General features: G+C 44.4%; 3 protein-coding genes across 10 annotated transcripts in view; 1 reads left to right on the top strand and 2 right to left on the bottom strand.

Moving 5' to 3' along the window:
- Positions 1-195: 195 nt before the first annotated feature.
- Positions 196-3,831, bottom strand: LOC124488067. Of its 5 annotated transcripts, none has more exons than XR_006958590.1 (10): positions 3,779-3,831; positions 3,385-3,510; positions 2,567-2,936; positions 2,315-2,486; positions 2,130-2,206; positions 1,722-1,902; positions 1,208-1,353; positions 914-1,083; positions 457-605; positions 196-352 (listed from the first exon to the last, which is right to left on the bottom strand). XR_006958590.1 is itself a non-coding variant. In XM_047050538.1 (10 exons), exons 3-10 carry the CDS (start codon positions 2,573-2,575, stop codon positions 335-337), a joined length of 876 nt encoding a protein of 291 aa, XP_046906494.1. In that variant the 5' UTR covers positions 2,576-2,936; positions 3,385-3,510; positions 3,779-3,831; the 3' UTR covers positions 196-334. The 5 variants fall into 5 exon arrangements, 4 of the variants coding, with proteins under 4 accessions (XP_046906494.1, XP_046906493.1, XP_046906496.1 ...); XM_047050538.1 differs by having other exon boundaries at positions 196-365; positions 1,208-1,294; XM_047050537.1 differs by having other exon boundaries at positions 1,208-1,294.
- A 7,364-nt stretch (positions 3,832-11,195) lies between these two features.
- hoatz (HOATZ cilia and flagella associated protein) lies at positions 11,196-11,808 on the bottom strand. The gene has a single exon (XM_047050531.1). It carries the CDS (start codon positions 11,688-11,690, stop codon positions 11,196-11,198), a length of 495 nt encoding a protein of 164 aa, XP_046906487.1. The 5' UTR covers positions 11,691-11,808.
- A 101-nt stretch (positions 11,809-11,909) lies between these two features.
- Positions 11,910-23,473, top strand: part of LOC124488066 (myosin-11-like) — a 63,225-nt gene continuing 51,661 nt past the window's right edge. For 3 of the 4 annotated variants that reach the window (XM_047050533.1, XM_047050535.1, XM_047050536.1), the window contains exons 1-17: positions 12,395-13,249; positions 13,837-14,007; positions 14,321-14,477; positions 15,311-15,338; positions 16,524-16,623; positions 16,827-16,853; positions 18,390-18,482; positions 18,595-18,658; positions 18,987-19,085; positions 19,514-19,657; positions 19,829-19,924; positions 20,308-20,426; positions 20,737-20,889; positions 21,353-21,526; positions 21,917-22,090; positions 22,558-22,672; positions 22,822-23,015. In XM_047050533.1, coding sequence (XP_046906489.1) covers positions 12,938-13,249; positions 13,837-14,007; positions 14,321-14,477; positions 15,311-15,338; positions 16,524-16,623; positions 16,827-16,853; positions 18,390-18,482; positions 18,595-18,658; positions 18,987-19,085; positions 19,514-19,657; positions 19,829-19,924; positions 20,308-20,426; positions 20,737-20,889; positions 21,353-21,526; positions 21,917-22,090; positions 22,558-22,672; positions 22,822-23,015 — 2,220 coding nt within the window. In that variant the 5' untranslated portion in view covers positions 12,395-12,937. Of the gene's footprint in view, positions 11,993-12,394; positions 13,250-13,836; positions 14,008-14,320; positions 14,478-15,310; positions 15,339-16,523; positions 16,624-16,826; positions 16,854-18,389; positions 18,483-18,594; positions 18,659-18,986; positions 19,086-19,513; positions 19,658-19,828; positions 19,925-20,307; positions 20,427-20,736; positions 20,890-21,352; positions 21,527-21,916; positions 22,091-22,557; positions 22,673-22,821; positions 23,016-23,473 lie in introns of those variants that run through there. The other variant, XM_047050534.1, reaches the window with a different exon arrangement.

The raw sequence follows: 23,473 nt of genomic DNA, 5'->3' as shown, positions 1-23,473 counted from the left end.
GTGTGTTCTTCCACCCTGTTCTGTTTGCAGGCAATGCAGACACTTGTCCTACAGGACTTTTGTGAGCTGGTGCTGGGGTTCCCTTGGAAGAAGTGTCCGTGTTGTCATCCCCTCTTGTGTGGTGCTGCGCATACGGAGGGAGTTTCCGGATGCTTCAGGGCAGTACGTTGGGTTCAGACCCCCCCTTGACTGAACCGTGACAAATGTTGAGCAACAGCATCCTCCATGGAAGGCCTGTCGAGCTGAACACACAGGGGCTGGGGCACAGGAATCAGCTGGACGGCAGCCACATAAGGAAGGGGGTCATGGATGATCTCTTCCAACACCAGTTGCATCATGTTGAAGACATAGCCTGTTGTGTGTGACTAGATGTGAATACAAGTTATTTTTTTGCGCCTTTGCCGTTGCACATTTTGATTTGTTGTTTATAATAAAAATTATATTTTTTAAACGTACACATTGTTGGCTCTGTCTTCATTGGTTTGACTGTGTAACCTTCCCTTTTGGCCTTTGGGAACACAAGTATATACATTAGTTTCCCCTTGGCTGTCTTCCGTTGTGCGCGCTCGGCATTCTCGATGAAGTGCATGGCAGCAAGGTACAACCTAAACAGAACAACAACAGAAATGTTGTAACACAATTGTGAATCATTTTATATAAACACACCAATCAAATTATTCCTGTAAACTCAAAGCAAAAGCTGTTGCTAAAACTGTAAACTAGACTCTAACCAGTGCCTTTCAGTTAGAGCAGCCTAAAACTGAAATAATTTGCATTTTGATGGCCGGCAATTAGGCCTGATGTCTCCAGACCATTGCTCATGTCACACCTTCACTGAACAAAACCAGTTTCTGCAGACAGTTGGTCCCCCATTCACATTTGCATTACTAAAGACTTGATTGTACATACATACCCGCATAGCATTCCAATGAAGGGGAAAACAACGTTTTTGGGAGCAAAACACTGGATGACACTGGAATGACTCCACAGTTGATGTCTGGAAATGATGGCTTAGCTTTTCAACATCAGTAAGGCACCTCTTGTTTGTTAGCACCTTTTCAATACTGTTCAGAGCTGTCGAACCTAAGAGAAAAGTAAGAGAATGTAAATTGTAATTTAGAATCATGTATATTGATGAAGATAAACAACATGTTTGCTCACATCATAGCTTTATAATACACTTTATAATACACTTTGTAATACACACCTGGTCGAAACCACTTGCTAGGGTCCTTTGAGGCATTGGGTTGATGTCCACACTTGGGGAAAGCTGGGTCAGAATGACTGTGGACATCTTGAATATGGTTCAACACAGACTTCCATTTTGCTACCTTCTCTGTTCCGGAGAGGGAGCTTGTGGCACACCAGTACAGGTGGTTGACTATGCTCCTATGCCACTTTTTCACCAAAGCACAGTCCTTGGCCGGGTTTCCCAGATTCGTTAAGAAGCTCTTAACGCCAAGAGCGTCTTAAGAACGTTCTAAGGGCACTCTAGAACGCTCTTAGAACGTTCTTAAGAAGATCTTAGCGTTAAGAGCTTCTTAACGAATCTGGGAAACCCGGCCCTTGTCTTTTGCAACTTAATTACATTTAAATAGAAAGACATAAAAATTGTTGAGTGATAATTCAATTTATGTAAAAGCTGATAGCCACCTCACAAATGTGTTTACTAAAAAACGTCTATATGTATTGAACAATATATAAATAAAGGGTCACATTACCTTTTGCTACATGCCATACATCATAGTAATGGGTGATTTTACGGTCCCTCAGGAACTTTGGGATCGGAGGGTGACGATCGGTGATAATGCAGTCCAACTTCACACCACTACCATGTAGGAGGTCCAAAGCTCTTATGAGACCCTCCTTCTCCATGTATGAGCTTCCCCCCACCTCGTTGCTCTGTGTAAAAAGAGGCAGACATAGAAAAGCGATCCATTAACCTTTTTCCATTCTGTGGAATAAAAAAAACTGGGGATTATGTACACACACGTTTCTGACCATTTTGACAACATATATGTATGCCAAAAGACAGTTAAGGCTTATTGGGGTTTGTAATGACACTATTGTCAATACTACTTGTGCATATGCATGTGATCAATTGCGTTAGTCCTAATGATTTCAAATACCTGCACCAGCTGTATGTCTACGATTTTGTTGGTCTGCACATCCATCATCGTGTAGCTCCCATACTTTGCAGAATGTCCTAAATTTAGTCAATAAACATGAGTGGAATTATTCACTGTAAGGCAACACCTCACCTAAAATTGTTGATATAATGCATACACATTTGAACAGAAAGAAAAAGGTGTACCTGGTGAGTCTGCTCGCATATCGCCTCCGAGAATGACAGTGGTTGCCTTACTGAGCGTTTGAAGCATAGGTGTTTGCCATTCAGTCCAGCTGTGGATTATGGCTGGTTCCAGGTAAGCATGTTTTCTGAAGGCAGCATAACTATGTGTTCGCAGCTGCATTGCCCGAAACACCTATAAAATAATCCAAAGTAAGTAAGTGTTGAAGTGAAGGTTTGACAAACACATTCTGCAGGGGACAATGATCACAGTACCTTTTTCATCTACGCAAATGAGGCTCCACAAAAGTAGATGGCAGCAAACAGCTGAAGGTTGCCCACAGGGGTGCAATCTGACAACAGTCACATTGTATGTAAATAACACTGCTGCATTGTGAGAGTTGAAACTTTGCTTACTCAAGCTGAGATGATTCTGTCTCCATCGTAACTGACTGTGCAGGATCAAATGTTAAATCTTGAGGATCAGAGCCTTCATAGGAAACATCCTCCACCTCCTCCTCAAATTCAAGACGAGGTCTCTTTTCTGGCCTCAGACCCTTCAAAGGAGTTGAAGACAATGGCCCAGAGACTGAAGGAGCTGTTGTGCCTACTGCCACACTTTGGCATAGCACTGATGCCTGTAGGCCTTCAAATGGGGAGGGGGAGAGTATTTTAGTGGTATTTCTTACGGATAGCTCAGTGCCTAAGGACAATGTATTGCTGTGATACAATAGCACAAGTAAATGAAAAGGCATCTTCAACACACAATTTACTATTCAGTCATATTGTTTGAATATAAACCCATTCATACCTATTGACCAAATAATTTTCACCAGCCTCCCCCACAAAAGGTAATGTAATTGTTTAAGATCAGACCAATAAATGATAATACAGATGAACACCAGTTCTATTCATACTATGAATGGTTCGTTAATTTGTTGTGAATGGCTCACATAATTGATAAAAGCACCCAATCATCATGGTAAACATACTTGGATAACCCTGCTCTGCTAAATGCTATCCAGGCATAATGCTACACGTGTTTGGAACACACAAACCCCATAAGGTTATGTAAGAGTAATTAGAAGGGTTACCTTTGCTTCGTAGGCGAGGTCCCAATGTCATATAAGACAGTTGTGTCCGTGAGATGCCACACATGGAGCATCGGTTTGGCATTCTGCGTCTGTCGCGTGTTGTTGTTCTTGTGATGTACTGGTAATCTGAAATAAAAACGTGCAAATAAATGTATTGTATCTACACAACACTGTTTCCAACAGATTGACTAGATATCATTTGAAATAATAACGGGATCGACTTGGGTGGGTAACTTTCCAGCTTAGCAAACAAACTATCGTGATTCTACTCAGCACCAGCCCCATTTACAATAAACTACATCACATATTGTACCTATAGTAGTAGATACAGGAGAAGTTAGCATTGGTAATAACTGTTAGCGACAAAATCATACTGTAGCCTAGGCTTACTTACAGCTTGCGGTTGCGATGAGCGTACTGTCGGAACAGCACCTCTTTTCAGGTACAGCTTCTTAACAAATCCTGCTTGAAATTGTCCAAGGTTGGCAAAACTGTCTCGAGTGAAATGTTCAGAGCAAATGTGTAATTGCGTGTCGAACTTCGCCGGGATCTTCTCATAGACAAACAGCAGCCATGCCTGTCGAATGTTTGGCTCCTTGGGAAGACTATAAGTGTTAGCCTTCCCTGTACAGCCTGGAATATAGCATTTACGACCGTGGTCCATTTTCAATATCCTTGTTATTGCTTAGAAGTAGCCTACAGAGCACCGCGCGCAGCTAAACTAGCATCGGAGATCTACGCTACCTCGGACCGGGCAGAAACACCAGTGTGTGGGCTGGTCTGGATGTAAATTCTGGGGCGTGACAAAGATACAGACCAGAGCCAAAAAGGTCAGTCCCCGGTCGTACGTCACACCAGTAGTTTTGTTGAAAAGCTAGCGTTTTACAGCAAAAAAAAAATCTGTTTTGAAATTTGAATAGGAAAGAGGTTCATTTTACCCACCGAACTGTCGTTATTCAACTATGACAAGGTAAAATCGGTTTTGCAATCAATTGCCCCTTGAACAAAGGTAATCTCAGCCACAAACTCCCTAAATACAGACAATTCATCAAATGCCCAACCAGAGAAGAGAACACTCTGGATCACTGCTACACTAACAGTCAGTAGAGCCTACCACGCTGTCCCTCGTGCAGCACTGGGCCACTCTGACCATACCATGGTCCATCTGATTCCTGTATACAGGCAGAAATTAAAGCTCTGTAAACCTGTTGTGAGGACATAAAAACAGTGGACCAGTAAATAATTTATAATACATTACAGTACAATTCTAGAACTATAATCATTAGCTGTATCCCGGGCATGGCACTATCTATAATTCCAGTTATTAATATTTGTGGCAACTTAATCACCAAATGCATCACGGGCACTGTGCACTATATAGCAATGGGAACAATGCTCGAAAGACTTTATAAAGGATGCATGTATTAAAGTTATGTATTGTGCTTATTAAATGTATGTCTTATGAACTTAGAACTGTGCTCAGGCTTAAAACATTGTGTCTCACACAGTGTGCGGGAAACAGGCTGTATTTTGTGTTGTTATCTCTCCATTTCAGAAGCAACCTTGAAACCGGGCTGAGAGAGCACCCGAGCAGGTGGGATGCGTGGGGAAGAACAAACTCCCTGATACACGAGAGAACAAGCTCAACCCTTTTTTTATATTTCTGTTTCAATTGCACTGTATAATATATGCTGGGGCAGGGACAGATAGCCAGTTGGACTTCGTGAACCAGCCCAAACTCTGTTGCGGGTAAGGAAACGTAGACAACCCCGGAGCTCTGTACTGTTGATTTCCAACTGCTGCATTAAAGCTGATATTATCGGACCTCTGCGACTCCAGACCACTCTTTCTAGAACACATATTTGTGTCATTCATTACCATCATTACATATTGGATTAGACACAGTAAATTTAAATCCTTCACCAGTGAGGCTATGGAGGATCTGCGGGCGTGCTTGGACTGTACTGACTGGGATATGTTCACGACTGCTACCAATAGTCTGGATGAACTCACTGAGGCTGTGACATCATACATTAGCTTCTGTGAGGACTGCTGTATACCAACACGCACCAGGGTGAGCTACAACAACGACAAGCCCTGGTTCTCAGCAGAGCTGAGAAGGTTGAGGTCAGAGAAGGAGGAAGCTTTTAGGAGTGGGGATAGAGACAGATTCAAGGAGTCGAAGAACAGGTTTAGCAAGGCGGTGAGAGTGGCTAAACGACTGTACTCTGAGAAGCTGAAGCATCAGTTCTCTGCTAACGACTCTGCTTCTGTCTGGAGAGGGCTAAGGCAAATCACCAACTACAAGCCCAGAGCCCCCCACTCCACCAACGACTCCCGCCTGGCCAATGACCTGAACAAGTTCTACTGCAGATTTGAAAGACAATTGGACAGTCCTGAACCATCCCTTCCCATCCATGAGGCCTCCCCCCCCCCCCCCCCCCCCCCCCACTACTGTGACGACTCTCTCCATTCAGGAGGGTGAAGTTAACAGACTTTTCATGTGGCAGAACCCCCGCAAAGCAGCTGGGCCGGACTCTGTCTCTCCTGCCACCCTCAAGCACTGCGCTGACCAGCTGTCTCCTGTGTTTACAAGCATCTTTAACACCTCCCTGGAGACATACCATGTGCCAGCCTGTCTCAAGTCCTCCACCATCATCCCTGTGCCCAAAAAGCCAAGACCAACAGGACTTAATGACTACAGACCCGTCGCCCTGACCTCTGTGGTAATGAAGTCTTTTGAGCGCCTTGTGCTGGCACACCTCAAATCCATCACAGACCCCTTCCTGGACCCACTGCAGTTTGCCTACAGAGCCAACAGGTCGGTGGATGATGCCGTTAACATGGCCCTCCACTTCACCCTACAGCATCGGGACTCCTCAGCATCCTACGCCAGGATCCTGTTTGTGGACTTCAGCTCTGCCTTCAACACCATCATCCCCGCCCTGCTCCAGGACAAGCTCTCCCAGCTGAACGTGCCTGACTCCACCTGCAGGTGGATCACAGACTTCCTGTCTGACAGGAAGCAGTGCGTTAAGCTGGGAACACAAGTCTCTGACTCCCGGTCCATCAGCACCGGATCTCCTCAGGGCTGCGTCCTTTCTCCTCTGCTCTTCTCCCTGTACACCAACAGCTGCACCTCGAGTCATCCGTCTGTCAAACTCTTGAAGTTTGCGGACGACACCACCTTTATTGGGCTCATCTCTGACGGGGATGAGTCTGACTACAGGTGGGAAGCTGACAACCTAGTGACCTGGTGTAGCCAGAACAACTTGCTCAATGCTCTTAAGACAGTGGAGATGGTTGTGGACTTCAGGAAGAACACAGCCCCACTCACCCCCATCACCCTGAGTGACTCCCCAGTCCACAATGTGGAGTCCTTCCGCTTCCTGGGCACCATCCTCTCCCAGGACCTAAAGTGGGAACTAAACATCAGCTCCCTCACCAAAAAAGCACAACAGAGGATGTACTTCCTACGGCAGCTGAAGAAATTCAATCTGCCAAAGACAATGATGGTGCACTTCTACACAGCCATCATTGAATCCATCCTCGCTTCTTCTATCACCATCTGGTACGCTGCTGCCACTGCCAAGGACAAGAGCAGACTGCAGCGTATCATCCGCACTGCTGAGAGGGTGATCGCCTGCAATCTGCCTTCCCTTGAGGATCTGCACACCTCGAGGTCCCTGAGGCGAGCGAGGAAGATTGTGGCCGACCCCTCCCACCCTGGACACTCCCTGTTCCAGCTACTCCCCTCCGGCAGAAGGCTGCGGTCCATCAAGACCAAAACCTCACGCCACAAGAACAGTTTCTTCCCATTCGCTGTTGGCCTCTTTAACAAGGCCAAGGACTCACACTGACTTTAAATCACAATCTGCACAATGACACCCTGCACATTGCAATTTGCACTATTGTATCGTTTGCACTATCTGTATTTTTAGGTTAGATTGTAAATTAGGGCTACTTATATTTTAATTTTTATTCCCCTTAGTATTAGCTAGACCCCCCTTAGTATTAGCTAGACTTTGCTCCTTTTGTATAGTTAGTCCACATATTTAAGTTTCAATATTCCTATATGTTTAATGTATGCACCTCCCTGCCAAAGTAAATTCCTTGTTTGTGCAAACATTTATGGCGAATAAAACCCCTTCTGATTCTGATAGTCAAGCCATCAGGTGAGCTAGAAAGCTTAGCTAAGCTAGCTAGTCAAGCCATCAGGTGAGCTAGAAAGCTTAGCTAGCTAGTCAAGCCATCAGGTGAGCTAGAAAGCTTAGCTAAGCTAGCTAGTCAAGCTAATAATGTGAGCTAGAGCTAGAATGCTTAGCTAGCTAGTCAAGCTAATCAGGTGAGCTAGAAAGCTTGTTAATGTACATTGCATTAAGCTTTACTGTACTCGTTTTCAAAAAAACAATGGCTATTTAGGGCAGTGTAGTATAATTTATATATTTGGCTTTTCTTCATGGCTGTTTAGTCTCATCTGGTCCCAAGGCAGAGACCATGGTTTCCCGCAATTTTGTCTGAGTGAATCTCTTGGTCTCAGGGCAGGTTGTCTGACGGCAGGTGAATCTCCTGGTCTCAGGGCAGGTTGTCTGAGGGCAGGTGAATCTCCTGGTCTCAGGGCAGGTTGTTTGAGAGCAGTTGAATCTCCTGGTCTCAGGGCAGGTTGTTTGGGGGCAGGTGAATCTCCTGGTCTCAGGGCAGGTTGTCTGAAGTTCGACTCCCTGCCCTGAGGACAGAAAAATACAACTTCTGCCAAAGTAATCAGCCATGAAGAAAAGCGAAATATATAAAATTAGACTACACTGCTAGCTAAGCATTCTAGCTCTAGCTCACCTTATTAGCTTGACTAGCTAGCTTAGCTTTGTAGCTCACCTGACTAGCTTGACTAGCTAGCTTAGCTAGCTACCTAGCTTAGCTAGCGCTGATGGTTAACATGTATGGGCACATGTAATGTTGATAGCACTAGCAGGTATTAAAAGATTACACATTATTTGAATTACACATTTTTTGAATTTATGAATGCTTTGAAATGATTCCGATCTTTGCTGTGCGCAACTGAAAATGCCGCCTGAAGATTGAAAATGGAGGCCCCGCCTCTGCAATTCTCTCCTCTCTCTCGATTGGTTGTCAGATTAAACCAATCACAAACGTTTCTGCCCTCAGGCCAACGTTGAGTAAAGAAAATTCCCACGAGCCTTTGAAACTAGCTATTCTACGAAGTTGTTACCAGCAGTATTTTTCAGAAGGAATCGCGATTCAAACAGTACCATCTGCTAACTGAAAATATGCCCCCAAACTAGTGTTGCCAACTTTCTCAACCCCAAATGCGGGACACTCCCCCCCCCCCCCCCCCCCCCCCCCCCCCCCCCCCCCCCCCCCCCCCCCAAAATAGTTTTGGAGCTTGAAACAAACAAACGTTTATCCAAATTGGTAAAACGTTGTCTAATGAAGGTAATTACGTTTACGTTTCTTAGCCTGGTTTTCCATCTTTATATCGTCTCAAATTAGCTTTCAATCTGTCAGTGTCACTGTTGTGTGTAAGCGGCATCAAGGGCTGCATACGTTCATTTGGAATTTTCCACCGGAGCTTTAGCTAGCTGGCTAAGGTTGCGTTCCCTCCTCCTGTGTTCAATGACTCAATTAATCAAGCTGTAGCTAACGTTAGCTAAGTCTATGTCAACAGAACTCCTGGTTAACTCCTGGGTAGCACAAATCGGATAGATGCCCCCCACCCAGACTCGGCGCCCTCTGCTGTGCAGCGTGTCCCATCGCAACATTTGCGTGATTTTTGGTGCGTTTACAGTAGCATATTATTGGCCGGCGAGGCTGTGATTGGAAAACGGGACTGAAGCTGTCCCGGACGGGACAAATCAAAATCACCAAAAATCGGGATGTCCCGGACAAATCGGGAAGGTTGGCAACCCTTCCCCAAACACGTAAATAAGCTTGATATTTAATGAGGGGGAAATGGCTAATTCAAAAGAAGTTTGCTGGAAGCGATCATTGTCAGTAAAAAAAAGCCAACCATTTGGTCTCAGTCTAGAGCCCTGCATGGAGAAGCTGCATGAAGAAGCTACGAGCCTGGAGCGGGTTGCACCAACAGGATTTAGGACCAGTCTTAAGCCAAGACTGGCGAAACTCAACGTTCTATGTCTAAAATGATGTTGCGCCTGTTGCACCACGCTGATTTAAGCTGCTTTTTCCCTAAGTCTAGTCCTAAATGTTACGCCCTGTGGAGAGGAGTCTTATGTTAAAACAGAACGTTTTCTGTGTTGGTTTCTATAGTAGGCTAATTTTCACAAAACCGTTGAGTGCAGCTAAAACAACAAGTAGCCTATAACAATGCGTCTAATTTATAGATTGTATAGTGAACGCGCTTTAAGACGTGAGAGAGTAGTGCGAGACAGAACTAACCCGCTGGATATGTACAATGATGAGGAGTTATTTCAGAGGTTTCGTTTCAGTAGGGTTGAGATTTTTTCTCTAGTGGACGAACTGTCCGACGATTTGTGCTTTCAGGCAGACCGAAATGCTGCCCTGACGCCAACGTTACAGCTTTTAATTGCACTGAGGTTTTATGCAAACGGTGCATTTCAAAACACCGTGGGGGACATGATCGGGGTGCATAAATCTACAGCTCGTAGAGTTATTCGTAGGGTCTCGCTGGCACTGAGTCGCCGCCTACCGCATTATGTCAACTTGCCTAAGGAGGCCGAGGCAATCGCTGTCAAGCAGTGTTTCCGCCAGGCGTCTGGCATCCCTGGTATCATCATGGTAAAAATGTATGGGTATCATGGCAACGCACGTTCCATTCTAGAATTCCACGGGCACTTGCATGAACGCGCATGTTACCACCAGTCTTAGTTAAGACTGGTCGTAAATTCAGTTGGTGCAACAGGCGTTAGATATGGGCCTAAGACCGTTCTTAACTAAGACTGACTTAGGACTTAAGACAGTCTTAGCAAAGACTAGTTGGTGCAACCCACTCCAGATGCCTAGCTGATGTTGCTAGTCAAACTTCATTGAATGTGCCGAATTAAAAACATTTCTTTTTACATAGTTTAGCCTGTGGCATTGAAGACAGCGACACAGAACACAAGCTTAAGATGTGACATTACTTACTGCACATGCAAGTCTTGAATTGCTTAAATTTATGATGCTGCCAGTAGGCCTACACCACAGCAGGATAGATAGTACTGAAGCTACTGCTGTGCAACAGTCTATCCCATATAGTGCTAGTTAGTTCTATACATCCTAGCACATATATGCACGTCATCTCAGTTACACTATCAGGGCTTGGAAATACTGCGACTTGCTAAACACACAACTGCAAGACCCAGTGAAATGTTATATACAGCTAGCAAACTTACGTTAGCTAGCATCGCTGACGACATTGGATAACTCAACTTCGGTAGGCAACAGTTGAGGCTGTGTGCTTAAAGATTCTGACACAAGTCCCATTGGCCAAGAGAAAAAGTGCTAAGATTCCGATTGGCCCAGAGAAATGTCAATTATAAAAATGATCCAATAATGTTTCGCAAGTCTAAGCCTGCATGGCATGCAGAATAAGGCCCCCCCCACCCCCCAAAACACTCTTCGGTTCTACACGATTCACGTAAATGATCCAATTGACCAACAAAACGGCGATTGTCGCCTAAAAGCGACAAGTTTGCAGGTCTGAAAGACCCATTTTGACCCAGGAAAACCCCTGTTACTGCTGTTGTGCTTGACTGAGGCTACATGGAAACACACTTTATTGAGAACAAATAATTAAAGGTGTACAATAGGCTATGCGTGTGAGTTGGTTGAGACTATTGTAGCAGCTTGACCTCCTCAATGTCCAAGTCTTTTGAAAATGTTGTAGCATAATTTCCTACACTCTTAAACCCGTCCCTCTGCTTGGGCTTGTAGGGACGAGAGGCCATCTCCTTCTGTATCCTCTGCCCTTTTTGCTTCATCAGTAAATCCAGAATTTCCCCTCTCTGATTGGCCATACCTAAGTATTTCTTTCTCTCCTCCTGACTTTGAGCTAGCGTTAGCTGCAGGCGCTGGCGACTCTTTTGCGGCGGCACTTTCAGCTCAGCGATTGATTTGGAGATGGCACTGGTGGTGTCCTTACGTGACCTCGCTACCGGTAGCCTCTGGTGTATATCGGACGACTCCAAGCGCGACTCCTGCGGTGGTAAGAGGGACAGAGAATTCCACAGCAACTTGGCGTGAGAGACATCATCCTGTGAGGAGCCGTCAAACACAGTGTAGTACTTCTCAAACTCTTCCTCCTCAAACTCTATACGAAGCACAGACATTTTAAGGTTATTGCTAATGCTAAGAAATATAAAACGAGAAGGGTGGTGGTCATCAACGTCAGTATAGGCTGGAGAGGCACCAAATGCGAACTGTTGTCATTTTTGGTCACCATGGAAACGAGGCGGACCGTAGCCTACGCACCACTCCTCCCATAGATGGCACTAAACTGTTTAAATACCCGTGTAGGATGCTGCCGCAGTTAATTCGCACTTCTACCTGTGCCATTTCTACCTGGACTCCGTCTGAGGACTGCACTGTAGCACCGAGAGATATAGTCATCTCGACATTACGGGAAAAGAAGGCAAGTGGCATTTCTTTTATTTTACTGTAAAGTTTAGACTACTTAGGATTTAATAAAAAAAACACCAAGCTAGATCTTGACTAACTTACATTAAAAATATATATTTCTGTGTAAAAAAAATTCAACTAATTGGTTAAATAAGGACTACAAAAAAAAGAAACATGATGACACTTCTCTAGCTAATCTGACATTCAGTATGTCAGCATAATGTTTTTAATCCATAAACAAAATTGTTATAGTTACCTACTTTCTTAATTGTGGTGTTATTCTTAAGAACACCCAACAACTTACAGAGAACAGCTACTGTACATACAAGACTATTAGTCTTTACCTGTCAACCATTGTGCCACTACCACACATCACAGAACCTTGTGACAAGTCATAATTTTGGTGTAAACGGTAAGCTTGGATGGACACTTGGCAGCACGCTGAGCTGCTTTCCTTATAAGGTAGCTCACTGGTAAGTCCCTAGCATCTCTCGAAAAGCCACCAAGACACCAGTGAGAAGAAGCCAGGTACCCTAACATGGGCATTCCAGCATGGCACCTCGCCTGTTGTATGATAGCGTTTATCTTCATTCTGCTAATTTACATAGTTTATTGTGGTCACTCAAGGCAGCCAGTGGAGCCTTGTGCTCCACAGGCAGAGAACAAGATAAGTGAGTAAGTAATGCAAACAGCATGCATTTGTATGGTTAGCTAGTAGCACCTGTATTTATCTATACAATATGAGTAGACAGGCTACTGATAGAGAGAGGGAGAGAGACAGATGAGTATATGTTTAGGCAGCAATTGGTTGGTGGCTGACAAAGAGAACACTGATGTTTTTATTGTATCTTTTATATTATGATTCAATGTCATATTGTTGTTTGCATGTCAAGGCATTTAGATTTTTGGAGGGCACCACGGCTCTTGTTGGAAGTATTTCATAGCACAAAACTGTATTATGTTCTTCTGCTACAAAACAGCTACAGTATATACTTGGCCTATATGTCTCTATGATTATCTCAATAATAGATACAGTTCCATTAAAGATTCAACGACAAGCAGTTTTGAGATCGAACCTAGGGCCAGTGACATGTCCAAGATGGCTGCCAGTGATCCTGCCAGTGATGACAGCAAATTCCTCTTCCTGGATAATGACTTTCGGAACAGCGGAATGGCCCAGGCCGATTGGTCGGCCAAGAAGATGGTGTGGATCCAATCAGAGAGAGAGGGCTTTGAAGCTGCCAGTATCAAGGAGGAAAAAGGAGATGAGGTAACGTTCTAGAGGTGTGGTCAGCTGTACCAGCATGATGGGTCCAGTGTCCAAGCTTGGTTTCAATTCAGGACAAAGATTGTTATATCTAAATAGCTTTACATGGCTTCTTCTCCTTGTGAGCTTTCTTGTACCTAAACTGGAATATATATAACATTATATAATACCTCCATATTGTTTATACTTACAGATCAGAGGATGTAAGGGTGTGAAGGCGAGGAAAGGGAAGCCACTGAGAGTACTGAGATGCAGGCAGATAGTTTGGATTTACAAACATTTAAACATCCTCGGTTGATAGGGATCAGACATAAAAAAATCCAGCGGTTGATTGTTTCTTATTCTCGTGATGATTTCTGTCTTCTATAATTTAACACGATTTGTGTCTCTACTCTCTGATACAATTGAACACTCAAAAAATACAGTAGCGTTTATTGTATGCCTTTCCTTGCCAAATCGCAAACAACTGGATTGGTAACAGCTTGTCACCTGTTCAGTTTAGTCAGAGTGGACTGTAAGAGATTATATGAGAATGTAATTGTATTTTAACATGATCTTGTGTGGTCTTACCTCCTTCCTTGTCCTTCAAGGTACTAGTGGAACTCTCCAATGGCCAGAAGATGACGGTCAACAAGGATGACATCCAGAAGATGAACCCTCCTAAGTTCAGCAAGACAGAGGACATGGCGGCCCTCACATGCCTAAATGAGGCATCCGTCCTGCACAACCTCAGGGAGAGGTACTTCTCCAGCCTCATCTACGTAAGTACTTCTATGTAGACACACACATACACACAACTGTCAGAAATTCCCTCTTCTTTTTAGAGCTGTTGCATTTCTTTCTCTATTTCTTTCTGTCATTTACACATACACAGAGGGCACCGGGCACATACTGTGTAAACACACAAACACACACAGGCACACACACAAACACACAATCAAGTAGAAACTTTTATAATCAATGCGGTCCAACTGTCCCCACCAATGAACACAATACACTATAGGTAAGGTCATCAAGAAAGGTTAGTCCCTACCTTCTCCTCGTCATCATTTCTTTATCTTCATTTTCCACCAGACCTACTCAGGCCTGTTCTGCGTGGTGGTGAACCCTTACAAGATGCTGCCCATCTACTCTGAGAAGATCATTGAGATGTACAAGGGCAAGAAACGCCACGAGGTGCCCCCGCATATCTACTCCATCACTGACAATGCCTACAGGAACATGATGCAAGGTAGCTGTGTGTGTGTGTGTGTATGCATGAATGTACGTGCACATGTGCATAACCGGTGAGTCAAAGGGCTGAGACACATACAATTTAGGAGATCAGAGACAAAAAGCTGTCAATTTTCACAAATGTGTGTTTAATTATCAAAAACGAAAAAACATACAGAAGGCTTTCCAGGCGTCTAACTGAGAAGTCTTGTGTTTGATACTGTATGTAGTAAGGTTAAATGAAACCTCTGTACTTGCTATGACCCAATCACTGACCGTGGTTTGTCAGGTCTATATGGTCTAGCAGTGACCTAAAACCAAGACCCTACTTTCCTTCTCTACAGATATGGGTGACAACTTCAAAATACCCATACATGGAGGCCTTAGACCTGACCCGTATTAAGCAAATGATCCATTTTCTATTTTTAGCCAATTATTATTATTTATTTTTTCTCAAAGCATGAGCTTGTCTTAAAGGGGTAATTGAATGCGAAACCGAGTTTACCTTGTCATAGTTGAATAACGACAGTTCGGTGGGTAAACTGGACATACAGTGAACCTTATAGTCCATTGACACCTCTTTCCTATGCAAATCTCACAATTTGACCTTATTTGGCTCTAGTCTGTGCCTTTGTCACGCCTCAGAATGTACATACAGACCAGCCCACTGGTTGGCCATGTTGCAGCTTCGCTCATTGTAAACCAACATGCAGCTCATTTAAATATTCATGAGCATAAATGAAAGGGAGAAAACCTCTCGTTTCATTCTAGGGCTATTTCACAGTCTTGTCATCATTCCCTTGAATCTCTGTGTATCCATCTCTTGACCCCCTTATTTGTGTTTCTCCACAGACCGTGAGGACCAGTCTATTCTTTGCACGTAAGTCAAAACCCCTAACAATGACCTTCATTTTTTTTGTATCAGACACACTCACACATACACATACACACTGGTCATTAATCAGCCTGTCAGATGACTGAAAGGGTTCAAGTTAAGGTTGATTTCAATAGACCATTTTATTGTTTGTAAACATTCGGAAAGCAGAAAACCGGGAAATGATAGCATTTAAAACGGCAAAAGGACCACACAGATCATACAAATAGTTAGATTTTAAAAGACCAAAAAAGTAGAGGAGGACAGCCTTTAAGAGAGAAAGCGATTCCCCATTGATCTGTCGCCTCAGAATTTTGATTTGGGTCACAAAAGTCTTGAAATTTGAGTGAGAATGTCGCCCGGTACAGACTGCATAGTCGAGCGGCAGCCATGTCTTCACGTCATGTCACAAAGTTCATAATTGTATAGTGTTACAGTCAATTCTACATCTAAAAAGTCAAGCAGGGCAGTTTTCAAGAGATATTGGAATTCTGCTTTTAGCCAGCTGGTCCGAGTATTTGTTTAAACTGGCAATCTGAGTGAGACTGCATCCCCGTTACACTGTTTTGACATTATCCTCAGTCAGACTCGTCGCTCACTGGCGTGCACAATGTTGTACTTCACTCCATTCTGCACCGGAAACGCCAGGGAGGACTGCCAGCCAGCATCTCGGATTTATTAACCAAGCCTGTTTCATTCATAATTTGCCTGAGAAAGCGACCTCCGTTAGCCAGGCCAGTTTTGCCCGATCATTTGGTCAGGCTATTTAAAGGTATCGGGGTCAAGTGACTTTTGTGCATTGACAAGTGAAACTTAAATGTACTTGTCCAAGTGCCTCAAAAAATTAATGTCAAGCCCTGTAATCCGGTGGACAGAGATATATGATTACCTGATCGACACTCCAAGTGTATTATACCCGGGAGAAGTTCATCTTTTGCAACCGACATGCGCAGTTGAGCCTTCTTGACAGTCATGTCACGTAGGGTGCAAATTGGTCTATAAAACAAAGGAAATAGAAATCCTTGATGATCTTCTAGTGGATAGACAGACACTGTTTCCCGCTCATTTATCTCTTACCACTCACTTGCTATTGTTTTAGTGCCCCCCCAACCCATATTCGTGACAACCCCCTCTCTGTGCTACCCACCAACCCACCCTATCTTTCCACTTCCCCCTTCACCCCCTCCCCAGAGGTGAATCTGGAGCAGGAAAGACAGAGAACACCAAGAAGGTGATCCAGTATCTGGCTGTGGTAGCCTCCTCACATAAGGGCAAGAAGGACACCAATTCCGTGAGTAACTTACAATTGCTATCGAAACAAATTGCTATGAGCCAAATCAGGACCACAGATGTGCAGGTGTATATTACAACAGTGTGCATATAAACTTAAATAATATTGGAATATAATATTAACTAATCCTAACCCTGCCCCCAAAATTTCATATTTTGAATAAATGTAATAGAATGTACTTAAATACAATGCTTATGTGACAGGATCCAAATTCCCCGACATTGGTAAAGGTATGGAATCTTTATTGACCTTACTGGAAAAATTGTCCATTCCTATGGTTTAGCTGGTGGTGGTCTTGCATTGGGAGGCTAAATGGTGGGGGGGGCTTTCAATGTTTCAGTGTTTCATTGACACACACACACGCAGACACAGGCTGTGTCTACTACCGCGCACTTTACGAAGTACACTGCAATACAGTGCACTGCAAAACAGTGCACTTACATATTCAGTGCACTCCGTCGCTGATAAGTGCTGTCTGAAATGGAACACTTACGTTAAACACTTGGCGGAAGTGACGGACGCAACACCCGCGGTCTGCTCGCGACACCCGCAAAACCTGCCTAAATGAACGCGTGTCTCCACCCCAAGTGGAAAAAGCTGCCGAAAGGGCTCCTCCTCTTCCGCTATGTAGCCAAGAAGGCGCCTGTTTAGGGAGAGTAGTTGTACACTGTTTTTTTGGACCGTTTGCAGGGCGCCATCCGGGTACTTTCAGTGCACTGAATTCTGCTGGTTTTGTGAGTGAAACGCCCTAAGCACTGCAAGTCAGTGCTCGAAGTGCACAAGTGCGCGGTAGTAGACACAGCTACAGCCTTTATCACATGCCTCTATCAAAGGGGTAGAGCAAGAGGGAGGAAGATTCTGCCAGAAAAGGATATACTTGTACAACTAAATGTTCACTGCCAGTGCCGGTCCTAGCACATTGGGCGTCCCAAGTTTATCACTTGACCCCCGGGACGTAGAAGTCTTGTGCCGCCCCCTGCCCTGCCGGCCACTCCCCGACAGTACATGGAACAAACACTGCTACTACCTGGCGGCGCAAACTAAGGAAGATGCTGCACGGCACCGTCTCAGCAAGCAGGGGTGCCTGCAGCTGTCTGAAGGGGGCGCCAATATGCCAATTCCCCACAAAGTGAAATGATAGATAAGAGAGATTTTATTTTATTTTTTTTGCTTGTGCGCCCCCCTCTTGACATGAAAAATGCCGCCCCGGGCTGCTGCCCGGTCCGCCCATGCCTAAAACCGCCCATGTTCACTGCTCACAATAGGTTTAGGACAACGATGATGAAATATCATTGTTATTTCCATATGTGGAAATAGAGGGGAGTGTGGGAAGAGGTAATTTAGTGGTTAAAGTTAATCCTCCACATGGTCCTGTCCCTCCTCTGTAGAAAGAGACAGCCTCATTACTGGCCTATGTGAGTATGAGCATGCCTGAGAGTAATGACACCACTGCATGCCAACCTGCCTCTGTCACTCATTGGATTAGATCTGATGATCAATCTCCTTCTGGTCTTGTAATCCTTACATGTAGAAAGACATACCTTCAATCTGATTCTCTGACTGCAGTGACGGATTTTCCCCAACATTTTAGTTGACTGCTTTTGCTGTTCTGGTGCTTGAGACACTGTTATTTAATGTGTGTTTGTGTGCCCAATGTGATGCACTATGTGTGTGTGTGAGTGTGTTTATGTGATTTTGTACATGCATGTGTGCACAGTCTTATCATTACATAATGTAACACAGCAAGCATCTTTCCGGGCCCACAGGGAGAGCTAGAGAAGCAGCTTCTTCAGGCCAACCCCATCCTGGAGGCCTTCGGAAATGCCAAGACCATCAAGAATGACAACTCTTCTCGATTCGTAATGCTCAATGCACTGACCAAATAGCAATTATAAAAAAATGATCTACTCTGCTGTAATTGAAATGTATGTATGAGTCTCAAGTTTCCTCATCTGAACTTTATCCTCACAGGGCAAATTCATTAAGCTCAACTTTGACGTGACAGGGTATATTGTTGGGGCCAACATCGATACTTGTATCCTCTGAAAAGATCAACAGCAAACACATAGCACTAACACACACTTTGTACAAATGTATGACTGTGTATATTATTACATTTGACATTTTATTTATTTAATATACCTAATGCAACATACAAACAGTGCATGTAAAAAGTACAACTGAAAATTAAGGACCAAATGTACATTGTTCTAACAGTGCTGTCTTTTAATGATTAGAGTAAAACAATATTCTGTATTTAGCAGGCACAGTGCAAAATAAAATCCCCCCCAAAAAATCTAAAGCCAAAACATAAACACCTATTTTACATGGTGGATTCTCTTTAACCATCTCCTGACCGTCAGACCTGCTGGAGAAGTCTCGCTGTATCCGGCAGGGTAAAATTGAGAGGGCCTTCCATATCTTCTATTACATGGTGGACGGAGCCAAAGACAAGTTATGTGGTGAGAACTAAGGCTCAGGACAGAGGACAGAGGCTCCGTCTGATCAATTTGGCTGCGATGAGCCATTTTGAAGGGCCAGTGGCCAGGTTATGTCCCCCTAGTGATTGTATATGACCATGGAAAACCCTAGGCCCTTGATTATAGGTTGTTGACCAAGAAATGCTATCTGTGAGTGTGCTGTCGCATGGTGTGTATGTGTTTGTCTATGTGTGGTTTTGTTTAACTTGTGACCTATGGTCCCCACAATGACAGAAAACTAGGAAAAAAATAACATTGTTCCCCGCAACTTCGTGTTCTTTCTAGGGTTGTTTAAGGGGGTTTAGGGTAAGAATCACATTAAGGGTTAAGGTCCCCAATGATTTGGGGAGTGAATTGTGGGTCCTCCCTTGCATAATAAAACAAACCTGTGTGTGGGTGTGTACACACAGAGGAGCTGCTGTTGGAGGGCTTTGGGAACTACAGGTTCCTGGTGGCAGGCCATGTGGAGGTGCCAGGCCAGGACGATGGCAAGATGTTTCATGAGACTCTGGAGGCCATGGAGATCATGGGCTTCACTGAAGATGAGAGGATTGGTAAGGGATCGAGGGATCTCTACTCTATTTTCTTATCCTTTCATCCTTTCTCTCTCCCTCTGCTTATACCTATTTAATATAACATTTTACACATATTATATTAATATACAGTATAATATATTAACGAATAAAACACGCATCTTAATGTGCACATTTTCTGGTCACATTTAGGGATGCTGAAGGTATGTTCCACCGTGCTGCAGCTGGGGAACATCGAGTTCAAGAAGGAGAGGAACAATGAGCAGGCTACCATGCCTGACAACACAGGTAGGACTCACAGATAACATAGGATACATAGGTGACAACACATATAACACAGGTGACAACACAGGTAGGACAGGAAACACAGGTGACAGCACAGGTAACAGAATACACAGGTGACACCAAGGATACCATAGGATACACAGGTGACATTTCAAGGCTATCCTTACCTGGCTCTAGTCTCTTTTTCCCACAATTTCTATTATCTCATATTTCCCCTATCCATATTTCTTTCCACTTCTCTCTCTCCACCTTTTCAACATGTTCTCTCTTTCTCTTTCTCTCTCGCTCTCTCCGTATCTCTACCTATCTTTCATCTTTCTTTTTCTTTCTCTCTCTTATTATCTCTGTCTCCATCTCTCTCTGTCTCTCTCCCTCTCTCCTTCCAGCGGCCCAGAAAGTGTGCCACTTGCAAGGAATCAATGTGACAGACTTTACCCGTGCCATCCTCACTCCCCGCATCAAAGTGGCCAGGGAAGTAGTGCAGAAGGCCCAGACCAAGGAACAGGTACATTTGTTGTGTCCATCTTCCTTTACTCTCCATTTCAAACCCTGAACTTTACAATCAGGAATCAGTAACAAGTGTCTCATTCCCATTTCATTTGCCTTTTTCATCTTCCTCTTACCTCCCTCACTCTCCCTCTGGCTCCCCTTTCTTCTCTCCTCTGTCCCTTTATCATCCTTTCTGTCCATCTCCTCCATCCACTCCTCCCTCTTTCTCCTCCAATTCTCCCTATCTCTCCTTCACTCCCCTCTCTTTCTCTCCTCTACTCCTCCTTTTCTCTCCTCTACTCCTTCCTTTCTCCTCCACATCCTAGGTTGACTTTGCCATTGAGGCCTTGGCCAAGGCCATGTATGAGCGCCTGTTTCGCTGGATTCTGGCAAGGGTCAACAAGACTCTGGACAAGTCTAAACGCCAGTCCTCCTCCTTTCTAGGCATCCTAGACATTGCTGGCTTTGAGATCTTCGAGGTGAGATTTGTACCTTAATCAAAAATGTAACAAAATCCTTCTACCTTTAGTGCTGTTTATCGTTACAGTTTTTGGGAGAGTTGCCGAGTTTTTGAGAAATCAGACTTAAAGATGTCTACTGTGAACTTGAAAGCTCAAGAGCAATGTATTTTTCCAGACCCATTAACTTAAGATCAACCACAGACGTTGTTATGAGCAGTTATTATGTGGGAACTACTTTCTTTCGACCAAACTACACCTGCCAATCGTTTCACCGTGCAGAAGGAAGCGTGCATCTACTCATGGACAACAAGCTTGTGCTCTTACAATTGGCGGTTGTAGTTTGGTAGAGGTGAAAATAGTTTCTACATGAAACTGCTGACATGGTTCCTAATGGACAAAAAAACAATAGTTAAGAGTACAGTTGGGTTGTCCTTGATGTAGACTTGCTGTCCATATGTCAATATGCCTCCTCTGCCTGCAGGACAACTCGTTTGAGCAGCTGTGCATCAACTACACCAACGAGCGCCTGCAGCAGCTGTTCAACCACACCATGTTCATTCTGGAGCAGGAGGAGTACAAGAGGGAGGGCATCGAGTGGAGCTTCATTGACTTCGGGCTGGACCTGCAGCCCTGTATCGAGCTGATAGAGAGGCCGGTCAGCACAGGGAGGGGTGGGAAAGGGTGGGGGGTGAGGGGGAAAGTTAGGGATGTGAGTGAGAGGGATAGGTTTTGGGGGGTTGGGGGAGGGGATCCTTGAGCAGATAATGAGAAACACATAGACAGACAGTACACGTCAGGTCCAGTCACCGCTTGCAAAAACGCACAATATTGCTCCCAACATGCACATATACTCATGTCAGACCATCTCTCCCGTTTACAATACTGCCCCATGAACCCACACTGTACACAACATACTTTCAGTGCACACTTGAGAATGCTAATAGTGCAACCCAAATGTGATAGAATAGCTCTTATTCACTTTCACTCTAATTATATTCTTTCTTTCTCACTCTCTCTCTGTCTGTCTGTCTCTCTCTTTCTCCAGAACAACCCTCCTGGTATCTTGGCTCTGCTGGATGAGGAGTGCTGGTTCCCTAAGGCCACAGATCTGTCTTTCGTGGAGAAGCTGATGAACACACACAGCACACACTGTAAATTCTCCAAGCCCAAAAGCCTGAAGGACAAGACCATGTTTTCTGTGTTGCACTACGCAGGCAAGGTAAAAACAGATGTTGATTCTAATTAATTTACCGATTTATATTTATGTTGGATTCAGTTATAAAGCAGTTTACTAATGTTCAGCAATGTTTGCATTTTCCAAGTTTAAATGGTTAGCAATTTCTCAATACAAGGCTATTCTGAATGTTTTTTTCAACAACAACTCTATACAAACATGCAATCCTGTAGTCAGGGACATCAAAGTGAGGGGAAAAGTCAGACTCACTACCCAAGGCCTCAATGGGGAGAGGGCCCTCGAAAAGCTTGGAATGAAAATATGTTGTATGAAAAAGCTGAAATGGGGAGAGGGCAAATTGCCACTTCTTTATGGGGCCCAAAATACTTAGCATCACCCCTGCCTTTAGGTGCCTCAGACCGCTAGCAAACGGAAATGGAACTGTGTTTTCTTTGAAGCCATCTTTCCCAGAACTGTTCCAAGCTCACTAGTTATTTCTCCATGTTCCCCAGGTGGACTACAACGGCGCAAGCTGGCTGACCAAAAACATGGACCCTCTGAATGACAACGTGACGGCTCTGCTAAACAACTCTTCAAGTCCCTTCATCCAGGACCTGTGGAAGGACGGTGAGCTGGTTGGGTTCATACATGTTTTCTAAGTTTGTTGTGACACTGAGGAAGCAGAGAGGGTTGGTGTCTCTCGGTCTCACTTACATCTCCTATCCCTCCCGGTCTCTCCCCTTTCCCACTGTTCCCCTTTCCTTATCTCTCTCCAGTTGACCGTGTGGTGGGTCTAGACACCCTAACCAAGATGTCAGAGAGCTCTACCCCCAGCTCCACCAAGTCTAAAAAGGGCATGTTCCGCACGGTGGGCCAGCTCTACAAGGAGTCCCTGGGCAAGCTCATGACCACCCTGCACAATACACAGCCCAACTTTGTGCGCTGCATCATCCCAAACCACAAGAAGATGGTGGGTTACTCCCTAGCAACCTGCCTCGGATCTTTCTTGTCAAATCAAATCAAAACATTTGTTTTCCTTTTTTTCCAAATACAAATATGGAGGGAAAATCTTGCAATCCGTCTGACTGACTCTTGTTCTCTCCCCTTTGTGCGAAACATTTGCACTTACGCACTTAACCAATTTATCCAAGCCACTTAGTCTTTCTCACTCAATCAACCGTCTAATCTGCATACCAATCACCCAAGGGACTTTTACCTTTGCATTCCTCCGACCCCTTCCTGTCAAAAAGAAAAAAGAACCAACCCAAGCTCTCATACTACGCTACCTTGACCCTCTTCCTCAACCATTGTTCTCCCTTCCACCTTCCATAAGCATTATTTCTCTCATTAATTGGTTTATGAAGCATGTATCCATCCATCCAGCAATACCATCCATCCAGCAATACCATTCATCCATCCATTTATCCC

Source organism: Hypomesus transpacificus, unplaced genomic scaffold (assembly GCF_021917145.1).
Source record: "Hypomesus transpacificus isolate Combined female unplaced genomic scaffold, fHypTra1 scaffold_118, whole genome shotgun sequence".
NCBI classification, from domain to species: Eukaryota; Metazoa; Chordata; class Actinopteri; order Osmeriformes; family Osmeridae; genus Hypomesus; species Hypomesus transpacificus.
The sequence above is the reverse complement of the archived record's forward strand: the minus strand, read 5'-3'. Positions and strand labels throughout refer to the sequence as shown.

Excerpts from the sequence above, each read along its gene's own strand:
- LOC124488067 (XM_047050537.1), bottom strand. Across the intron at positions 606-913 it reads TTCATTGGAATGCTATGCGG|GTTGTACCTTGCTGCCATGC; the intron begins GTATGTATGTAC and ends TGTTCTGTTTAG. Across the intron at positions 353-456 it reads GAAGACAGAGCCAACAATGT|GCTATGTCTTCAACATGATG; the intron begins GTACGTTTAAAA and ends CACACACAACAG.
- hoatz (XM_047050531.1), bottom strand. The coding sequence starts at position 11,690 with ATGTCTGTGCTTCGTATAGAGTTTGAGGAGGAAGAGTTTGAGAAGTAC.